This window comes from Chlamydotis macqueenii, chromosome 1 (genome assembly GCF_036417535.1).
Source record: "Chlamydotis macqueenii isolate bChlMac1 chromosome 1, bChlMac1.mat, whole genome shotgun sequence".
Lineage (NCBI taxonomy): Eukaryota > Metazoa > Chordata > Aves > Otidiformes > Otididae > Chlamydotis > Chlamydotis macqueenii.
The window spans coordinates 13,768,193-13,790,146 of record NC_141556.1 but is presented as its reverse complement, the minus strand read 5'-3'; the positions used below and the strand labels follow the sequence as shown (position 1 = coordinate 13,790,146).

The window sequence follows — 21,954 nt, the reverse complement described above, 5'->3', positions numbered from 1 at the left end:
CATAAGCTATATTCATATATAACATAGCTCCTCCCAACCACATTATATACATTTGTGTCTATTGAGTTCTACTGTATAGTTTCAAATATTTGCCAAAATATTTCACAAGAATGTCCAGAACAAATTGTCAGAAACAATTACTTGATGAAGGATGCTGTATAAGTAATGCCATTCTGTAATTATTAACTACAATAAACAGAAATCTTTGTAGGCAGATAGTCCTACAAACAATCAGGATAATTAACAAAAAATGTAAACAGCGTGTTTTTCTTTGTTCAGAGTATCAAATCGTGTAATGTACTAAAAAAAAAGTATTCCCTTTTTAGCCTATCACAGTGACAATTACACCATGCTTCTTTACTGTTTGAACTGATTGTTCTTTATGTCGTTCCCATTCCTCATCATCTTTGTCCACATCAAAAGTTTCTGGATAAATGGGCAGCTTGTCTTTTGGGCACTCCTCATAATAACTTCGAACATATTTTCCAACAGACCATCCTTTGTATTCCTCAGGCATTTTACATTCTAGGCCATTGTAGTGAACATTGTAGTGATGCTTCAACCAGTAGAAGAGATAATGAATGTTGTAATCACATCTCCAAGGATTCTCTCTCAGCCACAGTATTTTCAGAAAGTAAAGATCTTCCAGTACTCCATATTCAAAATTCTGCAAGCTATTGTTTGATAAATCCAGCTCCTCTAAGTTGTTGAGGCCTGAGAAAGCAGCTAGTCAATTAAAAAAAACCCAGTTATTGGTACCTTATAAAGATAAGATAGAAAAAAAACCATGCATATCTGCAGCACAAAAAACATTTTCACAATTATACATTTATTCTTATTTTTTTTTTTTTGCTAGAGGCTGCAAGAAAGACTTTTCAAACACCGAACTTTAAGACAAAGGCTTGTGCCTTGAGAAGTAACATATTGATATAAATATATTGACGTTAGGGGAGTTGTACTGCTGGTAAAGTTATAAAACACTTAATGAGCTTGCATGAGTGTAGAATAGGGACAGTGAAGGTGAATGAATGCTTGATTTACTCATAGAAGTCTACTGTTACTGCCATGATACAGAAGTAGAAATATGGAAATAAACTATGTATTAGACAATGTGCAGGGCTAGTAGTTTTTTTATTTATGTATGTATTTGTATGTGTGTGTATAGAACCTTTAAATTAATATTTTAAGATATGAAAGATAAGAAACATGGAACTTCATAATAATGCTTCTGAGTCACTTTTCAGAGAGCAGTTAATACTTTTTGCAAGTATGCTGTTTCATGTTCTCCCAAATAACTAGTGAGTTAAGTTGTGGCACAGGAGGTTCAGATTGGATATTAGGAAATATTTCTGTATTGAAAGAGTGGTCAGGCACTGGAAGAGGCTGCCCAAGGAAGAGGTGGAGGCACCATCCCTGGAAGCGTTCAAAAAAAGTGTAGACATGGCACTTGACGACATGGTTTAGTGGACACGGTGGTGTTAGGTTGACGGTTGGACTTGATGATCTTGGAGATCTTTTCCAACCTTAATGATTCTATGAGTCTATGTTCTAATGGTGGAAGTCTTAATTTAAATAAATCAATTATGTGTAATGTTAAACCTCATAAGTACCATTTTGCTGATACTACCACTTTCTACTACTGTTTAACTTCCAAAATGCTACTAAATAAAGCTCTTTTTGCTTCATACTTTCTATCTCTCTCTCCATGTGTCTGCTTTCATAATTAAAAACTGAATACATATAGGCAGTAGGCAAATTGACAACAAAGCCAGTTCAGTTCTAATAATATATAACTTAAAAGCAATTATATGTATTGTTTTTTAGCTCAAAAGACTTTAAATCCTTTTGATTTGTCTCTTACATTATTGTCCAATATAATTTAAAAGCAGCCTCATTATATGACAAGTTTTCTTAGATTTGGCAAGGATATTTAAAAAATCGCTCAACTATTTAGCATTTTGGGAAATGATTAGCCTTCAGTCTGCAGAATTAAATTTTTGCACTTGTTGGTTTAATATTTAGAAAGGGCAGCTCAAATCAGTCTCTCTTCATTCACTTCCATGGTGAATACATTTTAGTGCAAACTTTTACTCTCTGAATTGAATGGTACAAAAGGTAAAATTTACACAAAATTCTAGAATCTTAAGTCCTTTTTTCCCCATATTTATATCTGATAGAGACATTATCAAAGTTTATAATTAATAAGACACAACAACTTTTAAATGAATATTTAAAATTATTCTTACCAGGATCAATGTAAGCTATCCCATTGCTGTTTAGGTTTAATACCTTCAGTTCACTCACATCTTCAAACTCTTTGGCTCGCAGTTGTCTGATTTTGTTGTTGGACAAATCAAGTTTAACGATATCTGGAGGTATGTTGCCTGGAACTTTCTTTAAGTCTTAGAAAATGAAAAAGACATAACTTGTGTCAGCTTTAGATTATTCTTACTGCTTAGGTATCACAGCTGCACACGACACAGAGTTTTCTCAGTCTAGCATTATTTCTAGTTTTCTTTCCCTTTTATCCCCATTTTTAGTATCAACATGTTTTTCAACTTCTGAATTTCATTGCTTTGTTCACTTGTATCTTTACATTTCATATGACAATTTCTCTCTTCATTAGTGCTTGTAGTAAAGCCTCTTTCTGTGTTTTATATTTTTATTTTAATAGAACTGTACTATTCATTTGCGTAGGGATAGAGTAGGTACTGAAGATACTATACTACTAATAAAAAGTAGTAAAAAAAATGGGCTTGATCATTTAAGAAAAGCAACCAGAGTAACTATGTAAAAAAATGTTCATTGGTATGTGAACATTGCCCGGAATCAAATTATAATGTGCTGTCTTACATCCTTTGTTTTGTGTTGCCCAAAGGTAAAATGTTCTAAATTTTATCAGCAATAAAAATGCTAGTTGTTATAGTATTTATAGTCATATATATAGTTAGAATTATAGTTCTGAAGTTGTGTAGTGTTTGGTAATATTTAAGATTTTATATTTGTTTTGATACTTACAGTTACTACATGTCCAGGCAGCACAGTGGCATTCTGTCTATCTGCTTCTCTATCTACGTGTACCATTGGCACTACCAAAGTAGCCAAGCGCCTCTCAGTCATCTGTGTACATATCCTTACAGTGCTCCTTGCAAAACAGTTACAGAAAGAATAGTAGTAGTAAGGGCACATTCCTGAGAAGTGCGTACTGTGGTTTGAATCCTCTCAGGGTAATGTTAATAAACCTAATCTCCAGGATTATGTTTACGCAATGAGTGTTCTAATCCTGGGCTGCTCTTACAAGAAAATGTGCGGTATCTCTTATTTGATCGTCTTTGAATGAACGCAAGTAGTTTCTGGATCTGTGCTGAAATTTGTATTGTCATTGTGCTTCTGAAGTTCTGAAGATGTCTAATGCATCAGGTATTCTCGAGACTAAAGCAACATATCAGAGTCTTCCTGCCTTATATCTGATTTTGAACAGAGCTTTGGTTTTACAAATACATAAATATTATAACTACTCCAGCCTGCTCTGGTTGGAGTGCTTCCTGCTTGTGCAGATGTCAAAGTTTCAGGGCCTATTTATCACTAAATGAATGCAAATAATGGTTGAATTTAGAGACTTGGAGAGTTTGGCAGTACTAGAAAGCACACTTTTTCAATTGCTTTTGCAAATACAAATTCTTTTGCAGAAAAGCAAACAGAAGTTCCTTCTGCGTCCAACTTTTGTTGCTCTTTTTTGTAAAACAGAATCAAGGACATAGAATACTTTCATTCTGAAGTACTGAAAGATCTGGCATATCACTGGTCTGATGAGATATAAGTAAGAAGTTCTTCAAAAAGGAGACCATACAACATGGTTATATGTTTTTTTTAAGAGGTTTCTTTCATAAACTTACTGACATTAACAGAAGGCTGTTGTCATATCTCCTTAGAGATACATAGTGCTGGTATACTGCTTGTTACTCCTTCCTCTCTGTTGTAAAGGAATAACAGATTGCAGCTTTTCATGTCATCTTACTGGTTTTTCAGCTGATGTACCTTTTTTCCTACTCTGAAATCTTGTCCATGTGGATTTAGAGAAATGTTTGTGTTTTCCCAGGATTTTGGGTGCATTATACTCCAGTTTCTGATGAAAATTCCAATGAAATTGTGCATCTGCTGCACAGGAATCATATGCAAAGACAGTGAACACAATGCTTTCATCAAAGATGACCATATGTTCGGAAATCTTCAATGTCAGTGGGTTATCTGCATCCAGCTGTCACGCATATGCACAGTAGATCTGATACTTCCTAAAAAAATATTGAACATACTCAATGTGTCCATGCTAGACATTCAGGAAGTCCTGGCCTGATACGCTTAGTTCTTTACCCGAAGGAGGCAGTCCCTGTAGATGCTGAAGTAACTTTATTCTTTCATTATTAATACTAAAGGTAGTAAACCAGTTTTTTAAAACACTTGAAAAGCCTGTGAAACTCTAATGAAGAGCAGACTACAGTGAATGTTTCTATGAAATTAGAGAAAAAAGTAACATTTTTCTTGCTGAAATTTTTTGAGTATATTCATATATTCAGCTCATCTCACTGATACCACTAAATGAAGAGAGCTGCAAAATCAGTCCTTTCTTATATTAAGATTATAATATATGGCTGATTTTCATTCACTAGCACAGTTTACTGGAGTCATAAGGCAATAATAATATAAGATCCTATGAAGGATAATAAAGATAATAATCTGTAATCCAATAATTCAGGTTGTAGCTACAAGGAAAGGTAAGGTAGGTGAATATTAAGAAATTAATAAATGTTAGCCAGTAGAAAAGCATAAATCATTAATAAAAAAGATGTAGTTGCTGCATTGTAAAGCAAAGAGAAAAGTGAGCCATAGGAGGAAGAAAGGAGTTTAACAGGATGGGAAAAAGTAAGAAGTGGACCATTTTTTATGACGTACGTATTAGACAAAACGTGTAATCAAATAGTGAAATTGTTAATTCTTTATCTTTAGGTATTGTCTTCTTATACTGACTTCTGATCTTGTCTCTGGCATTATGGTCCAAGAATAAGGGTACACAGAGTTATTACATAAATTTAAGTCACTGTTAAAGCAAATAGAAGTTTAGTAACCTCATTGCAAGAAAAAAGTGGGCAAAATATACTGCAGTGATCTGGTATTGTGTGCTATGCTTCACAAAAGTTGGGAAAAAATCCTCCCCATTTTGGCTACTTCTAGTAATGCTTTTTGTTTCAGATTTGTAATGCTAAGGAACGACTCTCTTCTGAATTGCTTAGTTGTTTGCTTTGTTTCATCATGGGATAAAATATGGGAAATATAAAGCACAAATAATTGTGCACTTTTCTGTTGATATATGCCCCAGCTGGTTTACCCTTAAGGCTTAAATGTGGCTTTTAGGAGCCTGAGAATACTTTAGGAATGGAATGGATCCAAGTGTCTGAAAAATATTTCTTGAAGGCCCTTCAACTTTGAAATGTTTTCTGGGTGCTGGGACGAAGAACACGGAGGAGGTATTTCTTTATGAACAAAAGCATACAATTTCCTCCCGTAGCAGAAGAAATCTTGCACAGAAAGTGTGAGGTTGCAGTGGCTCTCCTTTGCCCTCAGGTTCCTTTGGGCGCTGTAAGCACAGCTGGCTGCTGCAGTCCTGCTTCACAGCTCACTTCTGTCAAAGCTGTTGCTATCTTTGTGTTTGTACACTTGAAAGGAGAAAAGACACTCTGTCCTTTTCTCTATCAGTACAACAATTTCAGCACAGCTGTAATTTGACTATTTAGTATGTTTATAGTTTTAAAATCAGACTAGTGAGGTGCTGGTCATTCAGTAACTTAACTCAACTTTACTCCTGTTGATTTTTGATGGATATCTTATGCTAGTGCGCTAAAGAATATCTTTGGAATTAGGTCTGCAGAGTAGAGGTAAAATGCAGAAAGAATTACAACTTGTTGCTGTAGTTACAAGAGCAAAATAATTAACAGTATTGACTAAAGTAAGTAAAGTGAGTACTAGTAGTATATTAATTTGCTGTAAATAGTATGTGAATAAATGTAGTAAAGGAGCAAGAGTTTTAAAATCATTAATTCAGTTATAAGGACAAATACAAACCTTTTCTTTTGCAGTTCAGAGTTGGTACGGGAAACACATACATGTGGCACAAAGAGGAGTCAAATTCTGGTTTGACAGCTTCAGGCTTCTGTTTTATATTTTGGGGGTCCTGCCTGTCCTCTTCACTACATAGCTGTTCAGATTTTATCTGCTTTAGCTTTTGATTTTTCAGTTCTATTGGGTGCACGCACTTGGCATAGTTTCCCAAATTCCTGTTTGTCGGAACCTGTAGCATTGTTACAAGAGTTTCTAGTTCACAGTTGCAATGCCACGGATTATCATAAAGACGTAGGTAGTTCAGACTGGGCGTATAAATAAAAATCTCCTCAGATAAACTCTTAATTTGGTTATGCTGAAGTAAGAGTGTGGTAAGTTTATTCAAACCAAAAAAAGCCTCGCTCTCAATTTTTGATATATCATTCTGTTGTAAATCCAGACTTTTCAGTGCTTTGTACTTGGAAAACATATTATTCTTCAGTTTACGAATCCTGTTTCTTGCTAGCAGCATATGTTTTAAATCCTCTGGCCAATCAGGTGCCACAAAAATCAATTTTCTTTCCTGACAATCTAGGTATTTCTCATGAAGATAAGTGTATATATCACATGGTAGGCCTCGGGCATTGCGCTTAACAGTGCTAGATGCTTTCCTTAAGATGGTTTCCCTGTCATTGTTTCTCAAACTCCTACTCCTTGTCTTCCTACAGTCAGATGCTTTACAAAGAAGAAGAAGTAGTAGTGTTATAGTGACTACTTGCATCCTGACATGCAGCTGGCCCCAGTTATTTCTGTGACAGCTGGAACAGTTGAAATGTTTGGGTAGTCTTAATCAGTGTTGTACAGTTCTGAGGAGGCACAGCTGGGCTATGTGGGATCCCTGTGTTGGAAGAAAAGTAAAACAGAACAAATGAAACAGGCGTTTTCATGGAGGCTTGTACATAATATGCAGCATTCAGTCAAGTACTCAATTATCACACTGCTTGGAGTTTCACAAATACTTAGAAGATTTAACATCCTAGCTCTTTTTTTAAACTGTTTTTACTGTCTCTAGTCTACTGTCATTCATTTTGATTAAACGTGGGAAACTATATGGACCAATTTCTAACTGATCTTTGTTAGAAGGTTGTCATGTATTCAGGAAAATGGCATCAGGCTGAATCTTCTTTGTATTTAAGATCATCTTGGAGATGAGCTTGAAATAGGAGCTTGAAGTTGATATTTTCTAGCTTTCTGGATATTTACCCACTGGAACACACTCAGAGCCAGATCAGGGAAAGTCATCCAGTGCCTGTCAAACTCCCAGTTCTATACTGCGCTCAAGCGTGGACTTGTTTTCAGATTGAGCCCCAATTTGTCATAACTAGCCCTGCTTACCAAGTATCTCATGGCCCACACCAGGTAGACAAAGTTGGCTGGACTGCTCTAAAAGGACCCAAAAATAATCTTTTGCAAGAGCCGATGAGGCTATATGTCATCTGAGCGTAGGCAGAGTGCAAAGAGAACCTGCAGGTCCTGGCCGTGACCTTCTTCAAACCACCTCCAGGTCTGGCCACCTGAGGATGAAGAGGACAGAGTGGTACGCCAGGAGCTTTTACCTTTCCAAGAAAGCCAAACACAATCATTAGGAATTATTATTAGGGGAAGACAAGGACTGTTCTCTGCAACCATGTCTAAAATTGCTTCGGTATTTTTAGTAATTTTTTTGCCTATGTTCCCTCATTAATTTCCCGTGTACTCCTGTGGACTGCCCTTTTCCTTCATTTTCACTGAAGTTTGCCACAAGGTTGTGTTTCCTTAGAAACACTTTAACCCCTCAGGTTTTTGTATTTTCTAACTTTTTTCCTTATCACAAATTTCCTACTTTTGCTAGTCAGTATCATTCCTTCTGAAACTTAAAAAAAAATTCTTCACTGTTTGGCTTAACTACTTAGATACTTTTCCTCTATGACTGAGGACATCTTTGCATTATGCTCAGTCCTTTTTGACCTTAGCACTTGGGAAGGTATTGAATCCCAATCTTGAGTGCAGATCATTACACAGATTTTCTAAAACACCATTGTTTTGGGCTCAAAAAACTTGTTTTATCCTTTCTTCTCAGTAATCTGCTGTGGCCATGTTTTCAGGGAGGATATTCGCCTAGATGGACATATCTGTAATAGGAATTCTTACCTTTGTGTAAGGTGAGAATTTGAACTGTTCACCTTTAATACGACTTTTTTTAAAAAAATATTTTTAGGTGAATGTAGGAATTTACAAGACTTAATTCTCTCTGAATGTCAGGGATTAAATGTAAGTACTACAGAATTTTTCCATGGACTATAATTTATACCAAGAAGGAAGATTTTTTTTTAAGTGCGGTGGTTATTTGGGCACACAAATCTTCCTGATAAAAAGTAGAGACTTGCGTTCTTAAGTACTTTGAAAATGAAGTTTAGTAAGATTCAGAGATACTCAGTGATGTTCTCATTTGTTTTCTACAGTGTCAGGGCAAAATTATATATTCAGTCTCAATTAATTTTAATAATTGAGGCTTCAAAACTTTGGCAGTCTAGGGGGCGAGTTTTTTTTGTGATTTTAAGTTTAGAGTTGTCAACAATAATATATTTTAATCCTATGTTGTTTCCAAGCTCCTTTATTCCTTCATTCATAGCAACTTGGGCTCTAGAAATGTCTCACTAAGTTTCTAGATATTTGTGAGAACCTTTATTGGAAAGATGTCTAAGTATGCAGTCACCATTATGTATTTTTCCATTCTTTCTCTGCTAACATTTTCAGTTTTATCTTGCTTCCATTATTTGTCTTTAATGTTTTTTCATTGCTCTTCTCTGATGGAAAAGCAATGTTTGACTCTGCTTTAATTAATAATTTCTTAGAAAGGACACTGATATGTGCAAATTTTTCTAATAATTAAATCAATCTAAAAATAAAATCAATATTTTTTTTAGAAACTATTGTTCTTGTAGATTTGTATTATTTATACATCCATTTTTAGGCTATTTATAGTGTTAAGGATATAAACAAATAATGTGGTATCATTTAGTTGTCTTTGAAGTGATGTGTATGTCCAAGGGTCTAGCCCAGAAACACACCAATATTTACATACAAGGTTTTAGAAATTATCACAGAGAAACTACAGGTTATGAACTGCATACAAAAATAACATACGATGATTGAGTTAAAGAGGCAAGAGCTACAGAAGAATCATCAGGTTCTACTTTATAATACTCTGTTTTGGTTCTGCTTTGTATATATCTTAATCTCTGTCCTAGGTTGATGTTGGCTTTGTTGCCAAATATCTTGTTCTCATCCTTTTTACAGATTATATATTTTTCTTTGCTATACCAGCTACAAGGAAGGGATAAAGATATATTATATTATGAAGTTCTTTGAGTAACACTGTAGAATCATCTTGCTGCAGAACGTAAGACTTGCTATATGATATAATTACAGCGTAATACTTTTAGAGATTGTTTGCTCCTTAGGGGTCGTGTTGATTGTAGGTTACTGCATGAAGGCAATAACTTAAAGAGGGCCAGGGCTTGCCAAATTATAAAGACTCAAAACACTGTTTCATAACTGTTCATTCTGTTTGGTTGTTAGCATGCCAAGTACAAGGTCCTGTACATGAGGCAGGGCAATCTCAGGCACTAATACAGGCTGGGCAGAGAATAGATTGAGAGCAGCCCTGAGGACTTGGGGGTGTTGGTGGATGAGAAGCTCAACATGACCCAGCAATGTGCACTTACAGCCCAGAAAGCCAGCCGCATCCTGGGCTGCATCAAAAGAAGTGTGGCCAGCAGGCTGAGGGAGGTGATTCTCCCCCTCCACTCCACTGTCATGAGACCCCAACTGGAGTACTGTATCCAGATCTGGAGCCCCCAGCGTAAGAAGGATCTGGACCTGTTCGAGCAAGTCCAGAGGAGGGTCACAAAGATAATCAGAGGGCTGGAGCACCTCTCCTGTGAAAACAGGCTGAGAGAGCTGGGGCTGTTCAGCCTGCAGAAGAGAAGGGTCAGGGGAGACCTTGCAGCAGCCTTCCAGTACCTAAAGGGGGCCTACAGGAAAGCTGGAGAGGGACTTTTGACAAGGGCGTGTATGGACAGGATAAGAGGTAATGGCTTTAAAATGAGAGAGGGCAGATTTAGTTTAGAGATATGGAAGAAATTCTTTACTGTGAGTGTGGTGAGGCACTGGAACAGGTTGCCCACAGAAGCTGTGGATGCCCCATCCCTGGAAGTGTTCAAGGCCGGGTTGGATGGGGCCTTGAGCTACCTGGTCTAGTGAAAGGTGTCCCTGCCCAGGGCAGGGGGGTTGAAATCCAACCCAAACCATTCTATGATTCTGTGCTTGCTAATACACATTTGGTACGTACCAGCAAGCACATTCCTAGGTGATGCCAGGGCCTGGTTCATGGGATAGCAGGGACTTGCTGATTACACTCTTGCCAATACAGCCTAGTATGTGGTTGGCTGCCTTTTTCAGAAGAGCACACTGTTGCCATACATTTAAATTGTTATTGATCAGGACTCTCAGGTCAGTGTGTTTGATAGCTGCTTTCTGTTCGGTGTCTAGACTGTGCTGATGCATGGGGTTATTCCATCCCAGACGCAGAACTTTGCATTTGCCTTTGCTGAACTTCATGAAGTTTCTGTCAGCCCATTTTTTTCCAAACTAAATCTCTCTGAATAGCAGTTCTAGCCTCCAGTGTATTGACACTGCCTCTAGTTTGGAATAATTTGTGAATTTGCTGAGAATGTACTCTGTTCCTATAATCCAAACCACTTATGAAGACATTTAACAGTACTGGCCTCCATATTGACCCTTGAGAGATGCCAGTTGCCACAAGCCACCAATGGGATTTAGCACCATTGGTGACAACCTTTTGGCCTGGCAGTCCAGACAAATTTTCACTCACTTTGAAGTCCACTAATCCAGCTTTTATTTTACCAGTTTGGCTATAAAAGGTACTGTGGCCTGTGTATAAGGCCTTGGTGAAGTGAAGATACACAACAGCCACTTCTCTCCCCTTATCCATAGATCCAGTAATTTATTGTAAAAACTATCGCCAATGCTTTGCCCTTGGTAAGTCCATACTGGCTGTTCGCTGTCACTTTTTCATCCTTCTTGTGCTTGAACAAGGCTTCAAGGAGTGACTCAGGTGAGGCTGACTGGCCTGTAGTTTTCTCAATCCTCCTTCTTCCATTTCCTGAAAACGGATGTGACATTTCTTATCTTCCAGTCATCAGGAATCTACTCTGATTGCTATGACCTTTAAAAAATGATTGAGGCCTCTCAGTAACAGGAGCCAGCTTTCTTAGTACCCTTGAATGAATCCTGTCTCATCGCATTTCCTCAGGTGTTCCCTGACATTATGTTCTTCTACCATGGGTATTGCTTCAACCCCACACACTCTGCTAGTAGCCTCCTGGGATGCACCTGGGAAACCTTAAGACAAGCCTTAGCAGTAAAAACTGAGGCAAAAAAGTAAGTTGTTGAGTACCTTGACCTTGAAGATCCACTAGCTCTCCTGGGCCGCTTTGCCTTCCAGGGCTGTCTACCATGAGAACTCCTTAAGAGATCCCTAAACAAGCCAAAAGTTGCTCTCAAGTTCAGGCTTTTTCTTCTACAATTTGCCCAATTTTCTTCTCTTGGGATTTTAAACTCCTTATTTTCATGGTTGCAGTAACCAAAGCCACTATAGTTCTTCACATCCTTGCCCAGTTTTCCCTTGATGGTGAAGCAAGTCCAGAAGAACATGTTTCCTAGACCACTCATCAGCCTCCTGCATCAAGAAATTGTCTTCAACACACTCTAGAAGTCTCCTGGATTGTTTGCACCCAGCCATACTCTTCTTCCAGCAGATATCAGAGTGGTTAAAGTCTCTCTTGAATAACCAGGATATGCAATTGTAAGGCTTCCTTCAGCTGCCCAAAGAAGGTTTCATCTACGTTCTTTTCTTGATCAAGCCATCTGTAGCAGATACCTACCACAATGTAATCCTCATAGGTCTAGCCTCTAATCCTTACAAATAAGCTTGGAACTGACTTGTCACCCATTCCAATGCAAAGCTCCATGCATTTAGGCGTAACTTTGCATAGAGTGCAACCTGTCCTCACCATCCTGGGCTATCATTCCTAAATATTCTGTAACCATTCATTGCAGCCCTCCGGTTGTGTGTGCTGTCCCCTTGCATTTCTGAAATTCCAATGAAATCATAGCTCTGCACCTCTGCATGGACTTTGATCCCTACTGAGTTGATTCCTGTGCTACTGTGGGGTAACGTTAGCAGGGCTGCATGTATGCAGGAGGTGCAGTCTGCAGTGATTCGCGCGCTAGGCGCGGGTAGGTCCATGGGCGCAGGGGGCAGGTGCGTCCACGTACGTGGTGGGCACGGATAAGTCCATGGGTGCAGGGGCAGGTGCGTAGCGGGCATGGATAGATTCATGGGCGCAGGGGGCGGGTGCGTTCGCGTGCGTAGCAGGTGTACCGGTATTTAACCCTGTGTTGCGCAGCATTAAATTGAAGGCTTGGCTTGACGGTATCCGTGTGATGCCCTGCTTTCCCCGGAGCGGGGCTCCGGTGCGTGCGGGGTAGGTTAGCTGGCAAGAGAGCCGGCACTACAAGTGTTTGCGTTTAGACACTTGAGATGGATCCCTGGTTGTGCTGCTTTCACACAGAAGGTTTCAGAATTTTGCCCATTATGCTATCCCCGCCCAGTGCTTTCTCACCACTCCCTATGCCTTCACTTCACAGGTTATGACTATCTTCCATCAACATACCTATTTTTACTGATATCACCTCTCTCAAAGCCTTTGTTGCAGGAATATATTTCAAAAGCACAAACTCTCCTCCTTAAAGTTGATTGCTATTGAATTTCCAGCTATCTTGATGGTTGTTTTGCCAGGCAACTGAAACAGTAAAAGGGTGACCACACAACATGGCAAAAGATGCACACTCAACTACTACACTTCCATGTACAAGTGCTGACTTTTTGCCTTTCTATTATATTGGCACGTATTGTGAAACATTCTTCATACCAGGAGATTTGTTCCCATTATATTCTAATGGAATGATATATAGAACGGTATAGGTAGTACGACTTTTGCAGGTCAATAAAACATGGAAGGCTTATAATTACTCAAATCTGATGTTCCACCTAGAGGGTAGATCTAAACAGGAAGCATTTTGTAAATGGTATTGCTGGTTAGAGAAGTGTACCAGAGTTTATGGAGAAAATTGACCAGTGGTTTCAGATAGCAGAATTGGCTAACAAGAATCTTGGTTTAGCAATATATGTAAACGTGCTAATTTTCAATGGTGTGAAAAGTCCCCTGTGCTTTGTAGGACTGTGTAGTGTCTAATGTTTCCTTGAATTAGAATGTTAAAATTACCATACCTCAAGTAAGTAACGGTTGCATCATGTGCCTCTCAGAATTTTACTTTGAGGCTTCCAAAGAAAATGACTGTGATGTATAACAATTATTATGATGATTCTTATATACATGAATATACTTATTCATGGTTTTTTTTCCCTTGTTACTCTGCATAAAAATGTAAGATGAATTAATATAAATACAATTTTAATGTACTTCTGCAATTTTTTTTTATTATTGTTCAGGATGAATCTATGAGACTCATATCAGCAGGCTGCAAAGCTCTTCCCTATTTAAATCTGTCATATACAGATATTACTAATGGAACACTATTACTGTTGTCAAGGTAAAATTAAACAGAATTATGAAAGTATGTTTGTTTTAATCTTGCAGAAAACTTAGAGGCATACATAGTAGAAATACTCTTCTGTCTGCTATACAAAATGAAAAAAAATGCTTTTTGACTTAGATAGCAGTTATTTTCTCTTTTTAGTTTAATTTAAAATATATGCTAGATTACCATATATATTTCACAGAGTTTCACAGAAACTTTTAAAAGAACATGCTAGCCAAAAATTTCTTGGGCGTGTCTAGTTACTCATGATAATGCAAGAAGTTTGCAAGTTAGATATGTTCTTCAAAACGTATTTTTGCAAGGACTGTGATTAAGTGTGTTGTGTCAGCCAAGGCCTTGTGTGACAACTGCAAAAGAAAGAGTTATTCCAAGCTGTTATTTGGAAGAACAGTGAGCTGAAGGCAGAGAATTTACATTCTTACAGAGGTCTTCCATTCCTGTTTTAGATATATTCCTCCATGAGACTCTAAGTCAGCCTGGTCAGTAGAACTGCTGCATGAAAAGCTGCCATAAAGGAAAAGAGGCATGCTGGGCCACAATAGCAGCCATCACAAAGATGTATATAGATTTAAGGATAGCTGTACATTGTTTGTCTTTCCTATGAGGAAAACTAGTGTCTTCCTTTCAACAGCAGCCCCACAAAATTCAGAAACATCTTTTTCTTTGGCATTTGCATGATGCATCTTGACTTTTGTTTTTCTTAGTCTATAATGCCATATCGTCATATAACTAACATTTGTTTTGGCAAAGTTTTCCATTTAGTGCTTCCAGTCTTACCACTCATCTCTGCATCAGTATTATTCTTACTATCATCTGTGTTTTCTCCATGTTGGCTGATATTTTGTTTTTTTAAATTTCCATACATTTATGTTGAAGTTTGGAACAGCTGTTCTGTAGGTAATCTCAATGTATGTTATTCTGATTATCTGTACGTGCTGTTGCCACGAAAAGTCAGAACCATTCATTTCTTTTGATGTGTAAATAGCGCATACCCAAGAAAGAATTCTCCAGAGTAGGTGAAGCTTTCAATGCAGTAAAATGTTTAAAACAAAAATAAAAATCCTCCACTGAAAAAATATATTTTGCGGTTAACTTGTACCTAATAGAAAATTTTCCAAGTCACACATGATGCTTCTGATTTAAAACCACGAGATACCACTGGTTTTATTGACAATGTCTGGACAAAAAGCAAAGCTCATTGTTTCTGAGTTTATGGAGATGTACAAAAAGTTGCTGTCCTGTGAAGATTTTGATAGCAGGCAATTTCCATAAACATTTCATGTGCCATCTCAAAAGCATTAGTTCATCACAGGTCCTGTGTAGTAAGGTAACTAATACAAAGTTCTTAGAGGTGGCAGTATTGCTTTTTGTAACACTGCACATTGAGTTTGCTATTGTATGTCAGGTCTCTGTTATTGGAACAAGAATAAGTGAAGTGTAGGCTGAGTGTGCTCAAAACTGGTCATTTTTTATTCTCTCCTACTGTTCCATACAAGCATTTTAACCTCCATATTACCCAACACAGATAATCAGCCACAATTTCCCCCTGGAAAGTTCTGTTGTGTATGGTAGACATGAATACTGTCCATCAGGAACAAATTGCAGAAGGTGGTTTTGTCAGATTGCTTTAAAACAATGATCCTGAGATTGATAATGCCAAAATTAATAGAAAAAACAGTATAACAGAATTCCTGCAGAATTTAGCCGTAACACAAGACAAGTAGTCTGTACGCTCTAACTTGTTTTAAGAAAGCTATCACTTTACAAATAGCAGAAGGAGGCATGTATTAAAATTCCCAGATGATAAAAATGAGTCATGTGACCTGTAAAGAAAATCAGTGTCCCTTCAAAAGCGTTGGAAGATTTTTGTCAAAGTCTTCAAAATACAGTAAGAAAGGGTTCCCTTTGTCTTAAGTTGTGCAACCTTGTAGTAACATATACTTTAAAAAGACTCAGAACTGTCAGAGTAAAAATCAAGTCTCTTAATTTATTATCTATTTTGTCAGATAAATTTGGAAGTGTACTTTCTTTGATTTTCCGTGCTCATTTCTGTGGAATATGTCACTAAAATGCAAAAAGGCTTATGTTTCTACAATGAGGGATACTTTTATTTCTATATTTAATATTAATTAAATGTCTCCATTTTAAAATAGCACCACAAACACATGCCCTTATATTCTAATATCTGGTTCTGATGCATGTTGTCTGTAAGATTACATTTTTCCATGAAATGTAGTCTTATATTTAATTTCTTAATATTTTTATATTATCCTTTTTTTTTAGGATAACATTCTTTTTCTGCTTACTATCTCTTTTTTTTTTTCTGTGTTCAGTTCAAGTTAGCATGTTTCCCCACTCTATACTGAACATATAAAGTCAGTTCCAAAAATGCATGCCACTCCTTAAGCAGTCAGCTCCTCAGTGGGTGTTCCCATCTTTCTTCAAAATGCCTGCTTTTGCTGACTCGCAGAACTGCAGGACTATATCCCTACAACTAAATGTCTACCAGAGCAGTAGGTTCTAATTCTAGGTTTTGATTTTCTGTATGATTTCATTTGTGGTGCTTGTGGCAATTGTTCTTCATTCCAGTTAGAAACATAGTTCAGTAAAATGAATAGTTTTCAGTATGTTATAAACCAAGCTACAGATGGAAACTTAAGTGTATTCAGAGTATAGATTCTTGCTTTTACAGAGTGCTGTTGATTAACATTTTCCACTTATACAGTTTGCTTTCTTTTAACTAACATTTGGTATAAAGAAATGTTTTCCAAAAGAACTGATCAAAACCTAACATTAAATGATTGACTTTTGGATAATTCTCTTTTGCATCTCTTTCAATTTTTCAGATTCTTTTAATAATACTCTTCTAAATAATTATATTACTTGAGAAGCTCTAACTGTACATTTATGCTTTTCATGTCCTTTGATAGAGTTCTGGTTTTCATTTCCAGCAGGCACTGCTTGTAAAATCAATGGCAAAGACAGTTCAGCAAACTTATACTGAAAAGTCTGTCAGCGTTCAAAGTATGGACACAAAAATCCCAGTTAATTAAAAAAAAAGCATGCTTTTGCAGTTATATGAGATAACTTTAAAATGAGACTGTTTTCATATAGTGAAATATGTTGTATGATAGTGCTATTCCCCAGTAATTTGCAACACAAGGAGCAGAGGAAAAAGTGCAGCAGAAGAAAGGGACTTTCAAACTTCAGCAAGGAGATAATTCTATTTCACATTAAACATCTTTTCTTTACAGTAATTTTCAGCATACTTTAACTATGGTATTTTATGTTCTTTTTATTCTCTAACATACCCTTGTAAAAATTTGCTCTCTGTTTTTTTTCAAAGCAGCTTCCCCAGTTTACAGTATCTGAGTTTAGCTCTGCAGAAAATTCACAGACAAAGGTTTACTGTACCTGGGCTCTGGAAAAGGCTGTCATAAGCTCATCTATTTGGACCTTTCAGGTTGCATTCAGGTTTGTAGTTCACGTCTTTCTTTCATTCTGCGAAGAAGAGAATCCTTTATATGACTGGCTGCATCCTGCATTCATGGTATACTGAAGTAGAACAAGCACTGCAGCAGACTTCCAGGGTTTTGAATTACATGACTACAGCTGTTTAAATTTTACTTAGGAATAATAGCACTATAGGTTTGGATCATTTCCAACAAACTGTCAGATCTATGAACAGCTAGTACTTACTGCATAATGAGAACAAGGCTTGCTTTTTCTAGCCATAAATAGATTAATTCTATGTCATAATTAGTTAGGATTTTAAATCAGAAACTTTGAAATGCAGTTTTTACTAAGATATCAAAAAAAATAAAAGGCCCTCTGTGCTGGAAAAATATGAACTTACACTTGATTTCCTGAAAAGGAAATTAATTAAAAAGTGAAATTTTGTTACTATTTTATATTGGTTTAATATACAAATTCAAGTAGTATCTATAACTGCAATCTAAAAATAGTTAATGTTTTGAACTATTTTAGTCTTCCACTGAACTTTTAAAGAAAAACAAGGTTTTAGAATCTGTTACTATTTTAGAAACTTTCCAATATATACTATATTTTGAAACATACTTCAAATGCAATATGAAATGCCAAACCATAAGGCAATAAAAGTCTGCCAGTGTTTTAATAAAGACTCCTACATATATTTCTTTATACACTGCGAAGATTCTCCAAGTTGCAAAATACATATGAAATTATAAAGAGATGGAGGAATATAACAGTTTAATTTTCCATCTAACAAAAACTTTTCAGAACCAAAGGTGAAGGCAGATAGGGCAACAGTCTTGTTCTGACTTCTCTTTGCTGTCTCTGTTTCTTGTTCCTGAGAATCATGCTGAATCTATTGTGCAGTGACAGTGTGAAATTTGAAGCGAGGGCTGAGGTTAGAGGAAAGTTAAGAACTACCTACCTCTGAGTTACTTTTTCAAAATGCCAGTAATTGGTTATTTTTTCCAAAAGCAACATTTCTGCTTGTTCAGAAGTGTAATCATGAGCTGTAAGGGTCTGCCCCTAGAAAGCATGATCTAATAGTAGTCAGAGAAAAGTGATCATCATCGAACTGGGAAAACCACAATCCTCCCCTGTCCAGAGTTAAGTGGGTTTGCTCAGCAGTGTGTTTAAGAGCTCTGAAAGGGATTCCACAGCTTCCTCCATTTTGGGTTTCCCCATGATTCTGGAACAGTGCTTAATGATTATGAATGAGTACTTAAGTAAATTATTAAAACCAAAAAGAGAGTCAACTTGCATCACTGTTGCAGAAAGCATTTTAATAAGATAGAATTATTTTTTCCCCCCTCATTGGATGAACTAAACCAAAGGGAACTTCTGTAAGGCTAATGTTTCAGAATTAGAAAAAGGTAGTTAAGCTATAGTATAAACATTTAAATTATGCTGAAAAGTGTTCTATAGAACAGAGTACATATTCTATAGAATATCTATTTTTTCCTGGGTTTTAATATTTCCTGTTTTTTCCTTCATTTTAACATTACAGTTCTTTTTATATTACTTCTTATATTACCATTGCTACTGTAGGATTTGAACATCTGTTTAGAAAGCCCATCTGTAAAATGGGTGATCGTGCTAATGATTTTGTGAGTGGCAACTTGAGGACCAACGCATTTAAATAGCTTATTAAAACATAGTTAGCCAGAAAATGGAAATTAAGCACACATTTTCTAGTCCATTGTCATAAAACAAGGCAGTCTTTCCTTTGACTATTAAATTAATACATGGTAATAATACTGGATTAATTGTAGGTATGGGGTTTTTGCGTAAAATCTCAGTAATTAAGGTTGTGTCATTAAGACATGGGAGGTAAATATTTTCATTCATGAGTTTCAAGGTATTTTGATAAAAATACAGAGATTATCTTGTGTCCTGCTCAAAAAATGTCCTATTACGTCATTGATATCCTCAGAGAATTACCTAGAAAGCATAAGATTTCTTTGTCCTGCTTCTGGAGCTGAATGGTATAGGTGGAATATTTTCTGCTATTAGACACAAAACTGGAAACCTGGAAGGATATAAAGCAATTGTGTGTCACTTACGCATATATTAGATTGAGGTTATACAACTAGAACAGTTTGGTGAGAGATATTTTCAATTAAAATAGAAACATGGAGATTTTCAAAGAAATTGACTTTTTATTTTTGGTGCCAGTGGCTGATTTTCAGTCTGAAACTATTCTTGCCCAAAATGTGTTAGAGTAGTGTATCAATTGCTGTAGTTTACAACAGCTGGCTAAGAGATCACAAGCCACTGGGAAAAATAAATTTGACCCTTTCATTTCTTGACATCCTGCGCTGTGTTCGTGGGGATGTCAGAGAAGCTATTGGCAAACATGTAGGCTTCACCCATTTTCACCATCTGAGTTTGTCCTGCTCTGTCTTAGTTGGGAGAATTCTCATTTTGGCAGCTACTGTCAAATTCTGGCTTCTTCAGATGTATCAAGCAGCAAAAAATGGTCATCAGCTGGGGAGAAAATCTGAGCCATGTTCTTTATTTATTGAAGAGGAGGACTCATTGTTTACATTTCCTGAGTACAAACTCGTGTAACTGAAGAATACTTTACTGTAAGTAACACAGTAGCACTGTTCTATAATTTTAGAAATATGCTAATTCAGGTGTATGTTAAGGTAAGCTTTTTTAGGACAGTGGAAAATTAAAAGAAAAATAACATATGGAGGCAAGCCAACAGTGTAATGTGCTAAACATCTGAAAGGATGTCACAATTTGTTTTATCATTCTTGACAAACACAGAATAAAAAAAAATGATAGCCCCTTGTGCACCACAAAAGTACTTCCTCAATCCTCAACGCTAATTTTCAAGTTTCTGCACTCACACTGCATTGACAATACTAGAGTCATACAATAGCGTTTCTTCAAAATCACGTCTGTGGCACAGACGATGTTCTTACCTTGCAGGGTGGATTCCACAAATACAATTGGTTCGGGGGAGAAAGGAGGAATTTTAAAGCAGTACTGTATGTGTAGCAAATAAGCCAAAACCTGAATAAAAATTTAGTGTGCTCCTATTCTTTGGAATTAAGAAACTAGAAAAAGATGAAATTAAATGAATTTTGACATTCTTACAAGCATTTCATCATTCCACTTAATTTGTTTTCTAAATCCGTGGGGACAAATCTTTAGCCGTGGTGTGCTCTATGTTTGTTTTGATGTGCTTTCATTTCAGATCACAGTATACTAGTATACAGTTAAGAAAAAAACCCAAATCAGTCATTTGCATATTAGACTGAAAACTCTTTGCAGACAAGGAATTATATTTTATGTATGATCATTGCATTGACTTCTGATCCTGTACATGCAAGAAAAAGGATACATTTATAAAATGATCTTACAGAGTCATGTAGGAAAAGTCTTTTTTTTTTCAGAATTTAATAGGATCTAAGACTCATAATAATCTTCAAAACATCCTCCCTCACAATTGGTTTGAAGAAAGAGGTTTAAGTGGGATTTTACTGATCCAAGACAAAGAATGCAGTATTAAATTCCATATATCCTTACATTGATTCTTGGGTAAAGCTGTTCACTCTTGAGGCAATCAGTTAAACACTGAAATTCCAAGTGGGTTGAGAAAGCAATTGTTTTACTAAAATGTGCACAAAATTTCATATTTCTGCACCTTATCTTCAAGAGTCCCTGGCATTTCATAGATAATCCATAGGGACTTTAGAAAATAAATTCAATATTTAAATGTTTAGAAAATAAATTCAATATTTAAATGGAACATAAGACAAATACATAAGATATTGCAGCAGTATCTAAATGTTGACTAATTTAATTGAATCTTACCTGAACACATGTTTCACACTGGAACTTTCTCAGTCTGATGCTTGAGATCCATTATCCGGCTTTAAGTTAAAAAACAGTTCAAATGAAAAAATTTGAAACAATCTGTGCAGGGGTATTATTAGCTGCTTCAGTATAATTGGTTTTGGCTTGCATGGAGGAAAACACTAAATTGCTGCTATTTGTGGTATCAAATGGCTATGTTAAGCAAACAGTGTTTTTCCAGAGAAGGAGATTAAAAGTCCTTTAGACTGCAGTTAACATTGTGCAATCATTACTGAGTTCCAGAAACAGATTCTGTCCCCTCGACATTGTTGAGTTTGATCTGATTACCTGCTACCTACTATCTATCCTTTTGAGAAAGGGAATTTCACTTAATTTTTGCTGTCTAAAATCACTTTAATTTATCTGTATAACAATTAGAGAAGGAGAGAGGTATCCAGAGGTATCTCAAGACAGGTCAGACTTTTTCAGGTCTGACCTGTCTTGAGATCTTTCTTACTCTTTGCTATAGAGAGATCCCAGACAATTATGTTAGACAATTTCATAATTGTCTAACATAGACACCTCATTTATATTCCTAATTTCAGTGGAGTAAACAAAGGCTTTAGCATTTACAGTTTATTTTTTAAATCATTATGAATATTATTGGCACTTTCTTGACTTAGCACTTTTCCTACCTATTTCCCTGATTTTAAAGTCCTCTTAACTGTGATTCCTCTTCTACAAGTATCAGAACAACCTGTAAGCCTCAGAAATATTTATCTTACTGCTCAGTTAAATGGCTAATGTTTG

The 21,954-nt window shown here is 36.4% G+C and overlaps 2 protein-coding genes across 4 annotated transcripts in view; one reads left to right on the top strand and one right to left on the bottom strand.

Annotated features, from left to right (window-relative positions):
* Nucleotides 1–21,954, top strand: part of FBXL13 (F-box and leucine rich repeat protein 13) — a 71,350-nt gene that overhangs the window by 14,778 nt on the left and 34,618 nt on the right. The window contains 2 exon segments of the mRNA XM_086739909.1: nt 13,733–13,833; nt 17,229–17,316. Of these exon segments, the coding sequence (XP_086596035.1) occupies nt 13,733–13,833; nt 17,229–17,316 (189 nt within the window).
* Nucleotides 153–21,242, bottom strand: LRRC17 (leucine rich repeat containing 17). 3 transcript variants are annotated; one of them, XM_086745971.1, is made up of 5 exons: nt 21,163–21,242; nt 17,257–17,343; nt 6,118–6,991; nt 2,247–2,402; nt 153–726 (listed from the first exon to the last, which is right to left on the bottom strand). In XM_086745971.1, the coding sequence occupies exons 3-5, from the start codon at nt 6,872–6,874 to the stop codon at nt 323–325; spliced, it is 1,317 nt and encodes a 438-aa protein (XP_086602097.1). In that variant the 5' UTR covers nt 6,875–6,991; nt 17,257–17,343; nt 21,163–21,242; the 3' UTR covers nt 153–322. The 3 variants fall into 3 exon arrangements, with proteins under 3 accessions (XP_086602097.1, XP_086602105.1, XP_010120425.1); XM_086745979.1 differs by lacking the exon at nt 21,163–21,242 and adding an exon at nt 18,260–18,336; XM_010122123.2 differs by lacking the exon at nt 21,163–21,242 and having other exon boundaries at nt 17,257–17,397.